Source organism: Cicer arietinum, chromosome 3 (genome assembly GCF_000331145.2).
Source record: "Cicer arietinum cultivar CDC Frontier isolate Library 1 chromosome 3, Cicar.CDCFrontier_v2.0, whole genome shotgun sequence".
Taxonomy (NCBI): Eukaryota; Viridiplantae; Streptophyta; class Magnoliopsida; order Fabales; family Fabaceae; genus Cicer; species Cicer arietinum.
The window spans coordinates 67,921,434-67,937,530 of NC_021162.2; the positions used below are offsets into that span (position 1 = coordinate 67,921,434).

The following is a 16,097-nucleotide window of genomic DNA, read 5'->3' on the forward strand; positions in this document are numbered from 1 at the left end:
TTTAAAATATTATATATTATTAAATTTAAATTATTTACATTTTAAAATTATAATAAAAAATTATTTATTTAGCTCATTTATTTATTTTAAACCATAGTAGATAATATTTTTACTTTAAATTAGTATTTATTAAAAAATAAAAATTTATTTATTTTAATTATTTATTATAGATTATAATAAATAAATTATAAAGGATAAACACGGATTTTAGTCAAACAATAAAGATAAAGTTAGAAGAATAAATAATAAATAATAAATTATAAATTTATAAACTACTTGAATTAATTTATCAAAAAGTGTTATAGACTATAAGCTTATAAATCACTATTATCCAACATAACTTATAATTTATACATAGTGTATAGTCTTGCAACCAATAACTGAAGTTATTATATGTATATAGTCTATGTTTCTCTCATCCTTTACAATAATATTAAATAATGTGTGATTTTTTTTATAAAGATTTTTCAATTTCAACTAAACTGAATAATTTTGACCTTTATTAAAATTGATAAATATTTGATTTTCATTGTCTATAATAACAGTCACAGTTCAAAAGTTTTTGAACTATTTGTCTACATTGAGAATAAAAGTTTTTAAATTATCATTATTTACCATAACGAAAAATACTTCAATTTAAACTAAATAATTTTTTAAAATTTTCACTTAATTACTCTGTGCTTTACATTATCGATAACTACACGTTAATTAATTAATTTTGTGAAAAAAAATATACGAGGAAGTAACGAAGCTAAAGTAAAAGACTTTCATAGCCATAATTTTTTTCAGAACATTTTCATATACAATAGGCTAAATTACATCTGTGGTCCCTTAACTTAATTTCAAGTAACATTTTAGTCTTTTATCTTTTTTTTTTTCCCGACTTGATCCTTTATTTTAATTTTAAGTGACAATTTGATATTTTATGTTTTAAAATTTCAACAATGTTATCATTTTTTATACAAAATTTCAAAAAAAAAATTAATCAAAACTCATAAAATTAATTATATTCTTCAATATAATACAAATTTCATCAAATTCGTAACGCAAATATTCAAATAAACTCATATTTTCATACTTTATTTGATATTGTTAGGAATAAAGGACTAAATCGGAAAGAGAAAAAAAAGATAAATAACTAAAAACGTTACTTAAAATTAAGTTAATGGACCAGAGATGTAATTTAACCTATACAATACTATAACCACTATAATTAGATAGCATAATAAGAATTTCATTTTCCTAAATAAGACCAAAGCTTTGTTTGATTACAGTTTAAAAGATGCCAAAATCAATTACAGAGACATAAAATCAATATTGATATGTTTAACTACTATCAACTCACATTAAATTTCTTTCGAGAAATAATCTAACTTGAGCTAAAATTTGTAATTTTTAAGTGTAAAGATAAATTTTAAATAGCAAAAAGTGATAGTAAATGAACTAAAATGAATGGTATGAAATTATATTTTTGCGACGGCACTAAAGTTTAGATTGACTCGGAATGCAGTAATCAGAGTGATTTCGATCACGGCATCTCCTCCATCGGACAGTTACAGTTATAGTTTCAGCGACACAACTCAAAAAATCAGCATCATCATTCCCTCAACTATCACCATCACAATTCCCAATTCAATTTCTTCTCTGTTTTCCATCACCATGGAAGCCATAGAAACTCTAGGTTCTCTCAACGGCGATTTCGGCTTCACTGGAACCGATCGTAGATTCGCCTTTTCGCGCCAAGCTTCTTTCCAACATCAACCCATCACTCCCATTTCTACCGATTCGGGTTTCAGAAAACCTTTCCTTTCACGAACAGATTCAAGCATAGACATCCCTTCTTATGGACCCCATTATCACTACTGGTCCAGTCACGATGATAAACCTTCTGGGTCGCCGCAAAAAACGTCTTTTTCGTCATTTTTTTTATCTGTTTTTCGAAATGTTAGGTCTGGTCATAGGTATATGAAGAGATTGTTTTTTATGATTTCGCTTAATGTTGCTTACTCTACTGTTGAGTTGCTCATTGGTCTCTTCACTGACCGTGTTGGTAAGATTAAACTTTCAACTCATTTTCATTTTCAATTTATATTTTAATTTTAGTTTTTGCAATTGTTTGTTTTATTCTGAAGAAGCTTTCGCAATTGTTTGTTTTGGATGATTCATCATTAAAAATTGCTGCTTTGGTAAAATATGTCCATCCAATAAGAGGATCGAATGAATATGAATGATTTATTTAGGTTTATCTCCTAGTATAAACACTTGCGATAATATTTGACCGAGCTTATGAAAACAACTGATGATATTCCTATAAGTTGTTTTCAACTTATTTTCACAAGCTCTTCATGATAGCTAAATGAAAATATGTCGACTTTATTTTATTTTTTGTTATATAAAATAGCTTATACATGAGGACTGATATGATAAGCTGTTTAACCAAACAATGCTCTTACCATTTACGAGCTTATCTTGCAGAAGCTGTTTCTACCTTGAGAAAAACAAGAGTAAATTGCATATAAACTCTGAATAAGCTGTTTTTTTTAAGCTCTACAAGTGACTATATCGAAATAAGCTGAGAACAACTTATAACATAGGATAATCTAGATGTATAAGTTTTTTCAAACATTTATATACGGGTTTATTTCATAAGTGAAGCCTTAGATGTCAAATTGAATCTCTTGCTGACTTTTCAATTTATAACTATGCTTTTTCAGGTTTGGTGTCTGATGCAGTTCACTTGACATTTGGATGTGGTCTTCTCACGTTTTCGTTGTTTGTTATGGGTGCGTCTAGGAAAAAATCTGATGGAGATTATACTTATGGGTGAGATTTTTGTTTCATGTATTGTCTTGCACAATGCAGAACCATTTGTAGGTATAATTACATGAACATGTTTACTTTGTAACTGAATTTTGATGTGTAATGTATATGTAACCCAATGCATTGTCTGTATGTAATTGCTTATGTTTTGCACGCAAGAATATGAATGTGTATTTGTATTGTTGTATGTTTCTTACTAAAGATAATATTGGAATATTACTTACTGTTTGATTAATCATTTCAATCCTGTCTACGGCTTTATTGATGTACTTTAATTTCAGGTATAAAAGACTAGAAGTCTTGTCTGCCTTTACAAATGCCGTAAGTATTCTACATTTCCTTTCTTCTGCAGTTGTTACCTTGTATCATTATGAAGTGGTTGCCTGATGCTGTCATCAATTTACAGATTGAAATTTGAATAATAAAATTAGTAACCATTTAAAGAAATATTCATATTCTTTAACCTTCTTAGTTTGCATGTGCATCTCTAGCTGGAGAGATGATTTGTGTGGGTCTCAAAGCAGGTCTACTGATTCTTTCGTGAGGTTTAGGGGGGCATTCGATAGAGTTTATTTTTTAAATAAAAAATTTATTAATTATTCAAAAGAGTTTTTTTGAACTTATTTTATGACATAAGTACTTGTGTAAGCACTTGGAAGAACTTATAAAAGCAGCTTTTGCAGAACTTATGCGGAGCTTACCCTGATTCTGATTCTGATTTTGATTACAGAGACAACTTATACACAAGCCCTCATACAATAAGTTTTTAATTAAACTATTTATTAAAGGCCCCCCTTAATGTTGTTGATGAGTTTGTCTGTAATTTTCATCCCTCACAAAATATCTGAAACAAATTTTCTATAATAATGTAAACTTTTCTATTTGCTTAAAATCTCAGATGCTGTTATTAAAGGATTTATATTATCAAATGTGGATTGGTACCACTTGATAAATGGAAAACAAAGTTAGATCTGATACGTAATAATGAATTGAGTTGCTGAAAGCTATCCTTTTACATAGGAAATGCATTTTGTTAAAGGAATGGATAATGAATGCCATTCTGGTTTGAATATTAAAATGTTCATTATGTCCTTAAGGAGTCACTTGTATGGGATTAAAAGAATTTGATGTGACTGTTTCAAGTAAACTGTTTGGTGCATCGTATAATTATTCTCTCTCTCTCTTCTCTCTCTCTCTCTCTCTCTCTCTCTCTCATTCGGTAATTGCATCATATGCACTAATATATTGAATTTTCTTCTTCTGTTGCCTGTGTAGACAGCTGTTTCTTTTGTTTATGTCATTCTCCCTAGCAGTTGAAGCACTTCATGCATTTATACAAGATGAATCAGAACACAAGTAAGTTTGTATTGTACTCACTATGAGTGTTTGTGTTATATTATTTCTATCAAGTATTTTACATATCCAGCAACAAACGAATTGACCTAGGGTTTTACACATTACAAATTGCGTTAAGGAACTTGATAGCTAAAACAAAAGCAAAGTTTCACTATAATTTCTTTCTCTAGTATACATTTTTAATATCCTAGGTCCTATAACCCTTGGGTCAAATAATACAGCTTTCTCAATATGTTTTATTTTGGTGGTTGGACTTCACTCCATATACACCAAGATGGTCACTATCTAAGCACGAGTCATTATAATATTCTTCTCTAATATCTGATCATTATCAATTTTTAAGTTATGCTTCCTCTGTCACTAAATATTACACTTTTGATAAACTTGGTTGTTCTTTTTTATGAGATCCCTTCTCATTTATGTCTTGCATTAACTATTTTCTTACCAAAATACCCCTATTTATTTCATCCTCTCTCTTTTGTTAAGACTGTCGAAGAGGTGGGAGTGGCCAGTCACAATGCAAGTTATTTAGGTGCAAAAAGTGATTTGGTGGTCTCAATAATTCTAAAGGGCTACTTTGAAAGAAAAAAAATTGTAAACCAAACGCAACTAACAAAATTAACAATTTTTCTTAATTCTTGCCTTTTTTTTCTCCCACTGTTTGGTGTTGCTGATGTGATCTTTTGTTCCATTCTTTTTCTTCATCCCTATTTACATAGAATATGGTTTGTGAGGATTATAGCAGTTAACATTGGAGTTGCTAATATTGGATTACTTGATTGTGTTCTAATCTTTTTGTTTTAAGTTTTTATTTCTGATGACTGTGTTCTGTGTGTAGGCACTACTTGATTGTTTCTGCAGTGACCAATTTATTTGTGAATCTCATTGGTGTGTGGTTCTTCAGGAACTATGCTCGGATAAATCTTGGTCAGTCTTTGTTGCACGTTTAAGATTCACTAATTTAACCTTTTCCCTGTTTCAAGTGGGATGCTCATGTTTTGATACTTCCTTTTGAGCCTTGACCTGTGACGAATATTATCTGTCTCTTCTGGAATTTATCTTGCAGCCTACAGAAATGCAGAAGATATGAATTGCCACTCCGTTTTCCTGCATGTCCTTGCAGATTCCATTCGCAGGTAGATATGCTTGAATTTATCTGTCGACCCATTGTACATATGTATGACAATAACATAACGTACCAACACCCCTTCAATTTTGATGCATTTCTTTTCCTCTATACAAATTCATATCAAGCTTATAAACTTCAATGGTTTCTCAGTGCAGGTTTGGTATTGGCATCCTGGTTATTGTCCATCGGGTAAATACCTTTTCATTTTATGTCCATTTTGTCTCGTGAAAAATGAAAAATGAAAAAAGTTTTAGAAGAAAAGAGAATTTGACGGTCTCCTAACCCAATTTCTTCGGATATTGTAATATGACTTGTTTCTGTTTCTTTTTTGATAGGGTTGAGAATGCAGAAGTTTTGTGTTTGGGACTTGTTTCTGTTGCAGTTTTTATTCTTGTTTTGCCTCTCTTTAGAGCAACTGGTGGTATCTTGCTCCAAATGGCACCTCCCAGCATCCCAACTACTGCTTTTAGCAAATGCTTGAGACAGGTTATTACATTTTTCTTGGGAAAAATGTGCTTTTACGTTTTACCCCTACATGGCTCGGGGATTCTGGTCTTTGCACCGCAATTTGTTTGGAACTGACTTATTATGAAGAAAGACTAACGTGTATTGTACAATGGGCTGTTAATGAAGTGATCGCTCTTTTTTCTTTCAACTTCTGTTGAAGTCTCAAATTGGCTAAAAACACCTTTTTTCAAATTTCTTGATAATTCAAATGGTCTGCAAATATTACATAAAAGCTGTTCTCTGATTCTACTTTGTGTATTTTTGTGTTGTAAATTTGTTGACAAAGCTACATAATCACTTACCTGAAACCACTTGCACATAAACTTTATTTTGAAATTCCTGATATATAATCAATTAAACGATGTTTTAGGTTTCACAAATATTTTGGCAACTTGTTAATGCACATTTTGTTTGATTTAGTTTATACTACAACCTTTTAATTTTACATCTGTTAATGTGTCGATGCTTCACTTTCTAAGTATAATATATTATATTTTGTTCAGATTTCTGCTCTGGAAGATGTACTGGAAGTCTCCCAGGCTCGCTTTTGGGAATTGGTGCCTGGTCGTACGGTTGGTTCACTGTCAATACAGGTAATTTTTAGTATTTTGTTTTCCTTCCCTTTGCCCCAACAACATGTAGGGGCAAAAACTGAAACTTGAATAATTATTAGGATACAATAGATTCATGGTAGATGAGGGTGGGTTGGAGAAGATGAAAGGGTGGATGAGAAATGAGAATTGATACACTAGGAAGAAACACATGTGTTATTTGAAATGAGACTTTTAATACCATCTATTTTGATCTTACGGTTGACAAGTGTTCCTCTCACTCTCGCTTTAAAAAATTCGTTCTCACTAGATATGACCCTTATATATATATAAACCGATGAATTTTGGAGCGATGAAGATACAAAAGTGAAATGTTTATCTATTATGTAAAGAAAGACCTGAATATGAATATGATGCAATTTTTTTACTTGTGTTAGTATGGTATGTTTCCTTTTACTTTTGTATATTGAGTGGTTACTTTGTAGATACTGACTTGTAGTGCATCATGCTGACAGGTAAAGAAAGGGGTTGATGATCGTCCAATACTAGAATTTGTGCATGGTCTATACCATGATTTGGGTGTGCAGGACCTCACAGTGCAGATTGATTATGCATGATGATTGATGAGGTTGTCTCGATAGCTTCATCCTAATAATTATTACCAAGGGTTGTATACACACTAATGTCATTGTTTGTTACTTGTGAAAGGATAGTACCATAACTTCTTATGTAGAAGGGATCCTTAAGTTTTTGACTGGCCTGTTTTTTTCAAGCCGAAATCATTGAGTTTAGTTATTACTCTCATCTTGTAAATATTAATATGCTTCCTTACACTGAAGAAAGCTTTTCAGATATTTAAGACATGGTTGCATACAACAAAGTATAAAAGTTTTTACTTATTTATTTATGGATAAAAAGACAATTTTGAGAAATATTGCAACAGATTTAGTGATTATCTGTATAAAATTTGATTGAGTTACTAGTAACGGATGATAGTATTGGACCAACTTATGCTAGTTGACTTACGTTTGGTGACTCTGAACAAACAAGGCCAACATTACATTTTCTCAAGTCTAAACTATTACAGCAATGAGAATAAGGTAATTAACATGTGAATTTATTAAAATAATAGCATCAAGTTTTGTGATGTTTTTATTTTTTATTTTTTTTAATATCGAGGTTATTTATCAGCCATCTTGCTTAACAATTAACATTACCAAATGATAATTAAACATTAAAGATATCATTAGCCACTAAAATATGGAGACCAATGGAGATACTTATGTTTCAGATACTCTGAAGAGACAAGGCCTAACAAGCCTAGTTTTTGAATCGATGCATCTCAATTTAAAGTTTCAAATTGTTCAACTAATCTTCAGGTTGGCACAATCTTATTTTCTTGATGTTGCCATTTGTCTACACTTTACGGTAATAGAAATGGAAAAGGAATTGTACTCCAAAAAAACAAAGAAATGGAAAAGGAAAAACTAGTGGGTTGGATTTAGAAGATGAGGCTAACTCTCTCACAGCGTAACGAACTGTTGTTCGAGTTTTGAGGTAGAGAAGTGTGTCTATATTTAGTGTCTCGTTATATCTATTGAAGGGAATATATTGAAAATTAGAAACTAATGAAAAAATGTTGAAGGTTATAATATTTCAATTATGTGAAAAAAATTATTATATGATTAAGTGGTTGAACTTAACTAGTTCATATTAAAGTCGAACTTTGAATTTGATCTCCCGTTATCTCTCAAACAAACTTTAAACTACTGAGACTCATTTTTCTTGAGGATTAAAAAAAATGCTAAGACAAAATTGGATTATAATATAAAAAAATATTGTAATCAATATTTTAAAAATGAGTCTAAAGATCAAATTGATGTGACTTCTAAATTATGGTTCAATTGCCACAATCGATTTAATTATAGTTGAATCAAACAACAAATAAAAAAAGAAGAAAAAAAAAATCAATTGAAACAATGTCACCAAGATCAAACTAATGAGTTCAACCGATCTAACATGCAATTGGTTTAGTTTTTAAAACATGGGCAATAATGAGCCTATAACATCACACATTGGTGAATCAGTGAAAGAGCATCAACATCCACCGGCTAAAGTGTGAGGAATCTTTGCTCTTTTAACTTCATTTCACAAATGACAAATTTAACATCACAATTCCGGACTTCCCAACAATCTTCCACGTGTCCCCAACAACATACATTAGTTAGCTCCGAAAAGCATCAATCACAAGAGACAATAATAATAATCTAATAACACCTTTCTTTCAATAATCAAAAAATTATTTCTTTTTCAACAAAAAAAATACAAAAAGTTGGATTATAAAAAACTTAGGAATGTTCAATTATCCCAATTCCCACACATAAAAAGTGAAGAAGGAAAACAATGGAAAAGGAGAACTAACTAGTTCAATTGTTGAAGCACTTTCACAAAATAAAAATAAAAATGGGATCTACTCAAAAAGATTCACAAGTTTCCCACTTTAGCCATCCACATCTTTTGGAACATACAACCACACCCTCCACAACAAACACAAATTGCTTTGGTTGCAAACTCAAAATCACACATAATGAAGATTACTATAATTGCAAAACATGTCCTTTCTCTCTTCACAATGTTTGTTACAAAACACCCTTAATCACAAACCACCCTTCACATCCAAATCATGATCTTTTCCTCCTTGTTACACCTTCATCGTCACATGCTACAAAATCAACACTCAAATGCATGGCATGTAAACAACATGTCATTGGATTTTCCTACCATTGTCCTCAATATAACATTTTCTTTCATTCTCTTTGTATCACACTTCCTCTCTCACTTTCAATTACACACCATCCTCACAAATTAAAGCTTGAATTTTTACCACCTTATGATTTCTTTTGTGACTTGTGTAACAAACCTTGTTACAAAGGGTGGCTCTATAGGTGCAACATGTGTGAATTTGATATACATATAGCTTGTGCTGTCCAAAACATAAAACCTCATTTTCAACAAGGGTGCGACAATAATAATTACTATAAGATCATGAATTTGGTGTCACAGAAAATTGGTCTTGGAAATAGAATTGATGGTGGATGGGATAAGAAATTGTTTAGTCCATTAAAAAAGCATAGTTCAAGCAATGGAAAAAACATGAACACTGTTGAACTCGAATTGCAAGAAACAGAACAAACTATAAATAGTTATTCTGTTTCTTTGGAAAATTTGGAAGAAAGAATACAACTTCGTCATAAAACGACTCCACTTTCTGATGATACAAGTCCATTATTTAGTGACTCATATTTTTCAATAGATTTGAATAAGTCTTATTCAATCCATCATGAGCATATAAATCAGTTAAGGAAAGAAGTCAATACTAGTGACTACATTAATAGCCAAAATGTTGTGTCAACAAGTTCTAGACAAGGTAAAGAAGAACAAATTGGTGTTGTTAATTATTGGCTTCAACAGTCACACAAGGATAAGATGAATGCACTTTTTTTCAAAGGAGGTAGTGAGTTTGAGGAATCAAGTCAGAAAGTGGTGGTGAAAAATCCTACAATCACCACATTAGAGCCGGTAAGTTTTTTATTTATTAATTAAAATATACTTAAATCTTTATAGTGCTGCAAAAATAATTTATCTCATTGATAGCCATAATTAAAAGGTAAAAACACCAAACTAAGGGACTGTTTTAATTAAGTTTCTTATAAATTTCTTGAGACTGCATGGTTTTTGGTATACACAAGAATATATTTAATATTTAACTTATGCCATAATATTGTTAATGGTTGCAGGAAAGAAACAAGCGTTCAGGTTGGAAGAAGTTGCTAAATTGTTGCCTATAGCAATAGCACATGTTTTTATGAGGCACAGAGTATATATATGAGATCAAGTTGTGAACAAATTGGTTTGCAAATTTCACCACTATCATTTAATAAAAATATATATATATATATTGCAAAGTACTAATGTGTAACACTTAGTATTGTATCGCAATAGTTAAATTGAAAAAAGACCTTACTTAAATTTAATTTAATTGACGGATATTGATATTATTAAGTTACACGTGTTATAATTAATGTGAATTTAAACTAAAAAAAACGTGAAATCCATATGGTGAAGGGTAAATAAGTAATTGTATTATGATTTAAACTCTATATATAATATATAATATAATATATAATAGTACTATAATATTTTAACTTAAAAGTAATATTCCACTTGTATGAAAATGAAAATAGTTACGATTAGGACATGGCGTGGTTGGTGCTCTCCAAGCAGGACAAAAGAAAGGTAGCTGCTAGCTCTAAATTAAATTTACCCAATTCCACCAACAATCCAAAAATCATTAATAATTTATTTTTCGATCTTTCACGAAAACCCTGCCAGCTATTAAGGATTTATCTTATGTTTTCAAAATTTCCTCTCACAACAAGTACAGATGCTAACAATACGACGTTAGCAATTGCTAATTATGCGAGGCATGATATATCACATGCTTCTATTATTATTGATACATTGAATTATTCGTATAATATTTTCTTTTAACGAAAATAAAATGAATAGGCGATACGCATAATCCAGCATATCCTATACAATGATTTTCACAATTTTAAGAAACTTAATTTGGAATGTGGACATATTACTCCATAATTTGAAGGTGAGACAACCAGATCTCGCTGTTTAAATAATAAACATGGAAATCGTAAAGGGATCCATCAATTAATTAATTATTTAATAGTATAGTACAACTTTTTTAGGAGTGAACGTTGTGGCCTGTGAATCCACTAGTGGCTCTCCTACTCGAAGTTGAATCAATTTTCGAATGATTGTGATTTGATTTCCATCAACTTGCTACAATTTAGCCCTCCCCCCAAATGTTAACGTATACAACACTTTTTTAATAAGTTAATAACGAATCTCAGTATTTAGTATATATATCTTAAGAACAGAGATAAATATACCAGTGGAAAGATTGAATCTTACACAGAATCTTTTACATATAATTATAACTGGAAATAAAGCTCGAAAGTCTCAAACTTTCCTCAAAAATTTAATACTAAATTTTTAATATTATATCTTCTATTGAAATAAAATTTTTAAGATACCGATCCATTATTTTATTATTTTTTGTAGGTTTAAGTCTGGTTCATAGATCCAATGTTTTGTTATTTGAAATATTTTTTTAAAAAAAAATTCAATCAAAATTTTTGTAGGTTTAATATTTTTTTTTTAAAAAAAAAATGTGGACTCATACCCCCACAAAATTTTATGGACTTTTTGATTTTTAGAGTTTTTCTTTTTGGAGGTCTTTTAAACTATAAATTTTTTGCCTCTTCCAACATGTGAGTTCAGATTAATAATTAATTGAGTTGTAAAATTGACAACTCTACATATAATATAACTCATTCATATTTCTAACTAAATTATTAGATTTTTTGTTAGACGAATTGTAAAATTTAATACAAGATTTTACTTATAATTAGTAATAGTTGTAATAGTTTACTAGAAAAATAAAAGAAATTAATTTCATCGCACTCACATTGGAATGTTTTTCATAATAGTTGTAATAGTTTACCAGAAAAATAAAAGAAATTAATTTCATCGCACTCACATTGGAATGTTTTTCACACATGCTTTGAAATTAAATTAAACCATAATGTCACTTTATTAAATTATATAAATTTTGCAAATATCTAGACAATGAGTGAAATGTATTAAAATGTCTGTGTAAGAAAGTATATGTAATTGTGCATATGCAAATCAAGAACGACAAGTAGTTTGTGAGTAATCTAAACTCTAAACATCAAATTTGATTTCTTTTCACAAAGAAAAGACACTCTATCTTGAAATATGTGCTACCCCTTACCAACATGTTTTGCACCACAACTTTCATTCATTAAAAAAATTTAACTAAGTAAATTTTTTAGTTATTTTATCTTAAATTATTAAGTTCATTATTAATACTTGAAACTTTTTTGAAGTCCATACGAATACAAACTTTGGTTGGTCTAATAATGGATAAGAGTTTAGCAAATTGTTAAAGATTCCATACATAACTATGGTTAGAAAGGAAAGAAATATGGTTAGGAGGGAACAAACTATTAAGTGCCTCAAGTTTAGAAGGAGAGATTACTCACTCTCAACCACTTGAATATTTCACACCTACTATATGGTATTTATTTACGAAAAACAGGACTCAATATAAATGGAGGAGAACATTATTTTTTAGTCCCGATATACATTTCAGAAATATACATAAAAAAAAATACAATTATTTTTACCCTTTAAACATGTAATTCCAAAACAAAAACATAACCTTTTAGCCTTTTAAATACATAGTTTGAAACGGGACAATGATGTTTTAGTAAGTATGAAATATATTTTGGATTGGAGTCTGAATTGGTGGGCCGTAGAGCCACATGGTATTGAATACATTACCTCACTTTGTTAAAGGAAACGAAAGCTATTTTTACCTATTGCCAAGACTCGCTTTGCTGTTTGGGGACCCTCTCTCATCACATCAAGCATAAGGCACAATTTGCCCTTTCTTTTTTCTCTTGACAAGTGGCTTTCATATGTATATGCCGAAGAATACTTACCTTCCATTAACCACTTTGACCAATAACAAACATGCTGTTGCATGTGAATTGCGATGATGCATCAATGCCATAATTTATTTAGGACCTAAAACAACACGAAATATACATGATCTAAAAATGCCGCAATTTAACCGATTCAAACTCTACAAATTTGTTACAACACCTATGTTTCTCTTTCTTTCTTAATTAATAGAATGAGATAAGATGATAATGGTATCTTCCAATTTAATAAGAGACTTAAAATTCTAATTCAACATTTAAAATGCTATAGTCGTAAATTTTTTAAAGAAATTTTTTGTCGTACATTATATCATATTACTCTAGTTCAAGAGATGATATCCAATTTATATAAATATATATATTAACAATTGTATATATACAACTCTTTTTCATTTCCAAATGATTGCTTCTATGGTTCTATGTCTTGTAATCCCCTAATCATATTTTAGTTAACTCATAATACTAGTACGTGCACTTACGTTGATGAATATATTTTTTTTCACACGAGTCTTTCATCGAGATAATTTTATTTAAGACACGTTAGCTTTTTTTTTGTAAAAATTCGAACTCAGGTTGAGCACGCTGTGACTCTAGCTCTTTATGTTAAATCTAACCTCCATTAGTTATATTGATAAATATTTATTGATGAGAAATTCAAGAGCTAATATAATTTAAGGGGTTCTTTTTCTAATATGTTCACTTGGTTGATTTCTACTTCATTCGGATAATTATTTTGCTACGGACATGATGGGGGTATAATTCTTACATGCATATCGGCATTATGGGTAATTATTTTGCAAAGGTAATATATATATATATATATATATATATATATATATATATATATATATTATCTTTTTCATTTGTTTGGATTAATCATTTAGGTATTGTTCATGGTTGTCGGAGAGATCGGGTCTTTTTCATTTGTTTTTTCTGTGTTGGTTTCTTCTTGCTCACTGAGCATTTCTTATGATGTTAGTGATCTCTTTTCATCAATACACCATTTGCTTTTGGAAAAATAAAAATAAAATGTTTACTAAATGTTAAAATACCCTCATTTTATTAAATATTTTTATGTGATTAATTAAATAATATTACTCTGAAATAAAATATAAATAATAATAATTGAAAAGTTAGTGTATATATATTAATTTTTAATTAAATATATAAATTTTTCAACTATAATTTTTCCTATGTTTCATTCTAAATGGAGTATATATATTACTACTACTATGCTTTAAAGGAGTCTAATAAAATTAGATAATTTAATCTTAATAGTTAATACATTACTACACTACATATGTCTCGAAATATAAATCTTATTAAAAAATTAAATATTAATTATACCGTAATTATTTTTAAAATAACTAGATGTATTCATTAAAAAAAACGTAGTTAATTCACTACCTTTTGATCTTTTTGTAAGGGTCAATAGATAAATTTAAGACACTTATATATCAACTTTCAGATGATTTTTTTTAATCTATATTGATATATCTGAAAAGTTAATATATTTGATTTAAATTTTAAATTGATGTATAAATTACAACTGAAACACCGTATAACATAACATTGCAATTTTATTTTAATTCACTGCACTGCACTCTTTTCATCGAGACTCCTCAAGCAATAGGGTGGAGACCTGGACTCTTGTGTGGAAAATTGCTGGTATAGGGTCTCCATCCCGAATTTCCCACTGGCCTCCATCCAAAAGAATCTCTATCACATTTAATGGTCAACCCTCATAAACAAAAATCAATATAACCATACATTTGATGTTTTACATATAAAGTACTAGTTCTTAGCATTTGTCTTTGCTAAATATATCTTAACGCGTAGCTTACTAGATTAGACAAACTAAGAAAATTAGAGTGTAAATCAGTGAACCTTTGTATATAAGTTAATGTATATAATAAATCATAATTTATCATAAGTATAAGTATACATTAATTTCAAGTATAAGTATACATTAATGCATAACATCATAATTTATTAATACATCTCAATATTAATTAATTTATATATGAATTTTGTCTCCACAACATCATAATTTATATAAGTGGTGAGAAACTTTTATGATAGTCAACAACACTTCTCATGGGTATAAGTTAAAGCGGTTCTCTTATTTACGAATATAATTATAAAAACTCAACTTATTGAACCTACATTTATCAGATCATTATTTCATCTGCAAAGACGAAAAATGTCATTAATATATACTTTCAAATAGTATTTTCGATTGTTATTAAAGCTTCGAGTGACTTTTAAACATTAAATAATGATAGACAACATATCAATGTGATCTACCGTAGAATTTAATATATAAATGAAGAAAAAATAGTTCGTATAAATGATTAATAAAAAATAGGTAGGTAAATTACAAATATAGTAAATAATTAAATTATCTCTCTCCTTTTAAAATTTTGAACAATATCTCTATTTTTTTTTCTATGGTTAAAGATTCCACCATACAAACATGAGTAGAAAAAACAGGAGATAATCATTTCTCTTAAATTTCTAACACATTCATGATCTAATTTTCTATCTATTCTATCTTCATATTAAATTACCAACATACCAAAATTACCACATCATTCTCTCTATTTCTTTATTTCTCACTATATTAATATGGTATATGGGTGTCCAAAAAAAGAAATCCTAAATTTTATGGTGCATGTATTTAGAAGTGTATAAAATAGGAAGATAAACATAATGATAATGCATGACGGAAATTACAAATCTGTATTGTAGCAGTAATAAAGTTTCAATCTCCACTGCAATATTATTAAAGAAACGATCTTCTCCTACTTAATTATCGTATCAGGTTTGTAAATTTTCAACAAATTATAAACTAAATCGTTGAAACCATTATGCATCGGGTGACTTGACCACAAGAAAAAGATAACCATATGAATTGCATGTAAATTTATTATCCGGTAACTTGACTCCGACAATAACCAAATCTTCGCATGAAACTTAACAATTATCATGATAAAGTTCTGGTAAAGGACACAATGTTCATGATGCACGAAACCTTCGATAAACTAAAAATATCGATCCGTTGGAAAATGTAAAAAAAAAAAAAAATGTGTGCATGAATATAGCAATATTCCAGTGCAAAATAAGCGA

The 16,097-nt window shown here is 29.3% G+C and overlaps 2 protein-coding genes across 2 annotated transcripts; both read left to right on the plus strand.

The window, feature by feature from the left end:
- The first annotated feature begins 1,461 nt into the window (after nucleotides 1–1,461).
- LOC101510348 (metal tolerance protein C2) lies at nucleotides 1,462–7,270 on the plus strand. The gene is made up of 10 exons (XM_004493537.4): nucleotides 1,462–2,050; nucleotides 2,715–2,823; nucleotides 3,102–3,141; nucleotides 4,100–4,176; nucleotides 5,015–5,103; nucleotides 5,243–5,312; nucleotides 5,456–5,494; nucleotides 5,641–5,791; nucleotides 6,316–6,405; nucleotides 6,879–7,270. The coding sequence occupies exons 1-10, from the start codon at nucleotides 1,660–1,662 to the stop codon at nucleotides 6,978–6,980; spliced, it is 1,158 nt and encodes a 385-aa protein (XP_004493594.1). The 5' UTR covers nucleotides 1,462–1,659; the 3' UTR covers nucleotides 6,981–7,270.
- A 1,481-nt stretch (nucleotides 7,271–8,751) lies between these two features.
- On the plus strand, nucleotides 8,752–10,282 carry LOC113785871 (uncharacterized). The gene is made up of 2 exons (XM_027333104.2): nucleotides 8,752–9,942; nucleotides 10,161–10,282. The coding sequence occupies exons 1-2, from the start codon at nucleotides 8,827–8,829 to the stop codon at nucleotides 10,209–10,211; spliced, it is 1,167 nt and encodes a 388-aa protein (XP_027188905.1). The 5' UTR covers nucleotides 8,752–8,826; the 3' UTR covers nucleotides 10,212–10,282.
- Nucleotides 10,283–16,097: the final 5,815 nt, after the last annotated feature.

What these genes read in the sequence shown, in the direction of transcription:
- LOC101510348 (XM_004493537.4), top strand. Translation starts at nt 1,660, where the DNA reads ATGGAAGCCATAGAAACTCTAGGTTCTCTCAACGGCGATTTCGGCTTC. An exon ending in GATGGAGATTATACTTATGG is followed by an intron (nt 2,824 to 3,101) that starts GTGAGATTTTTG and finishes CTTTAATTTCAG; the next exon opens with GTATAAAAGACTAGAAGTCT. An exon ending in CTATGCTCGGATAAATCTTG is followed by an intron (nt 5,104 to 5,242) that starts GTCAGTCTTTGT and finishes TTTATCTTGCAG; the next exon opens with CCTACAGAAATGCAGAAGAT.
- LOC113785871 (XM_027333104.2), top strand. Translation starts at nt 8,827, where the DNA reads ATGGGATCTACTCAAAAAGATTCACAAGTTTCCCACTTTAGCCATCCA. An exon ending in CAATCACCACATTAGAGCCG is followed by an intron (nt 9,943 to 10,160) that starts GTAAGTTTTTTA and finishes TAATGGTTGCAG; the next exon opens with GAAAGAAACAAGCGTTCAGG.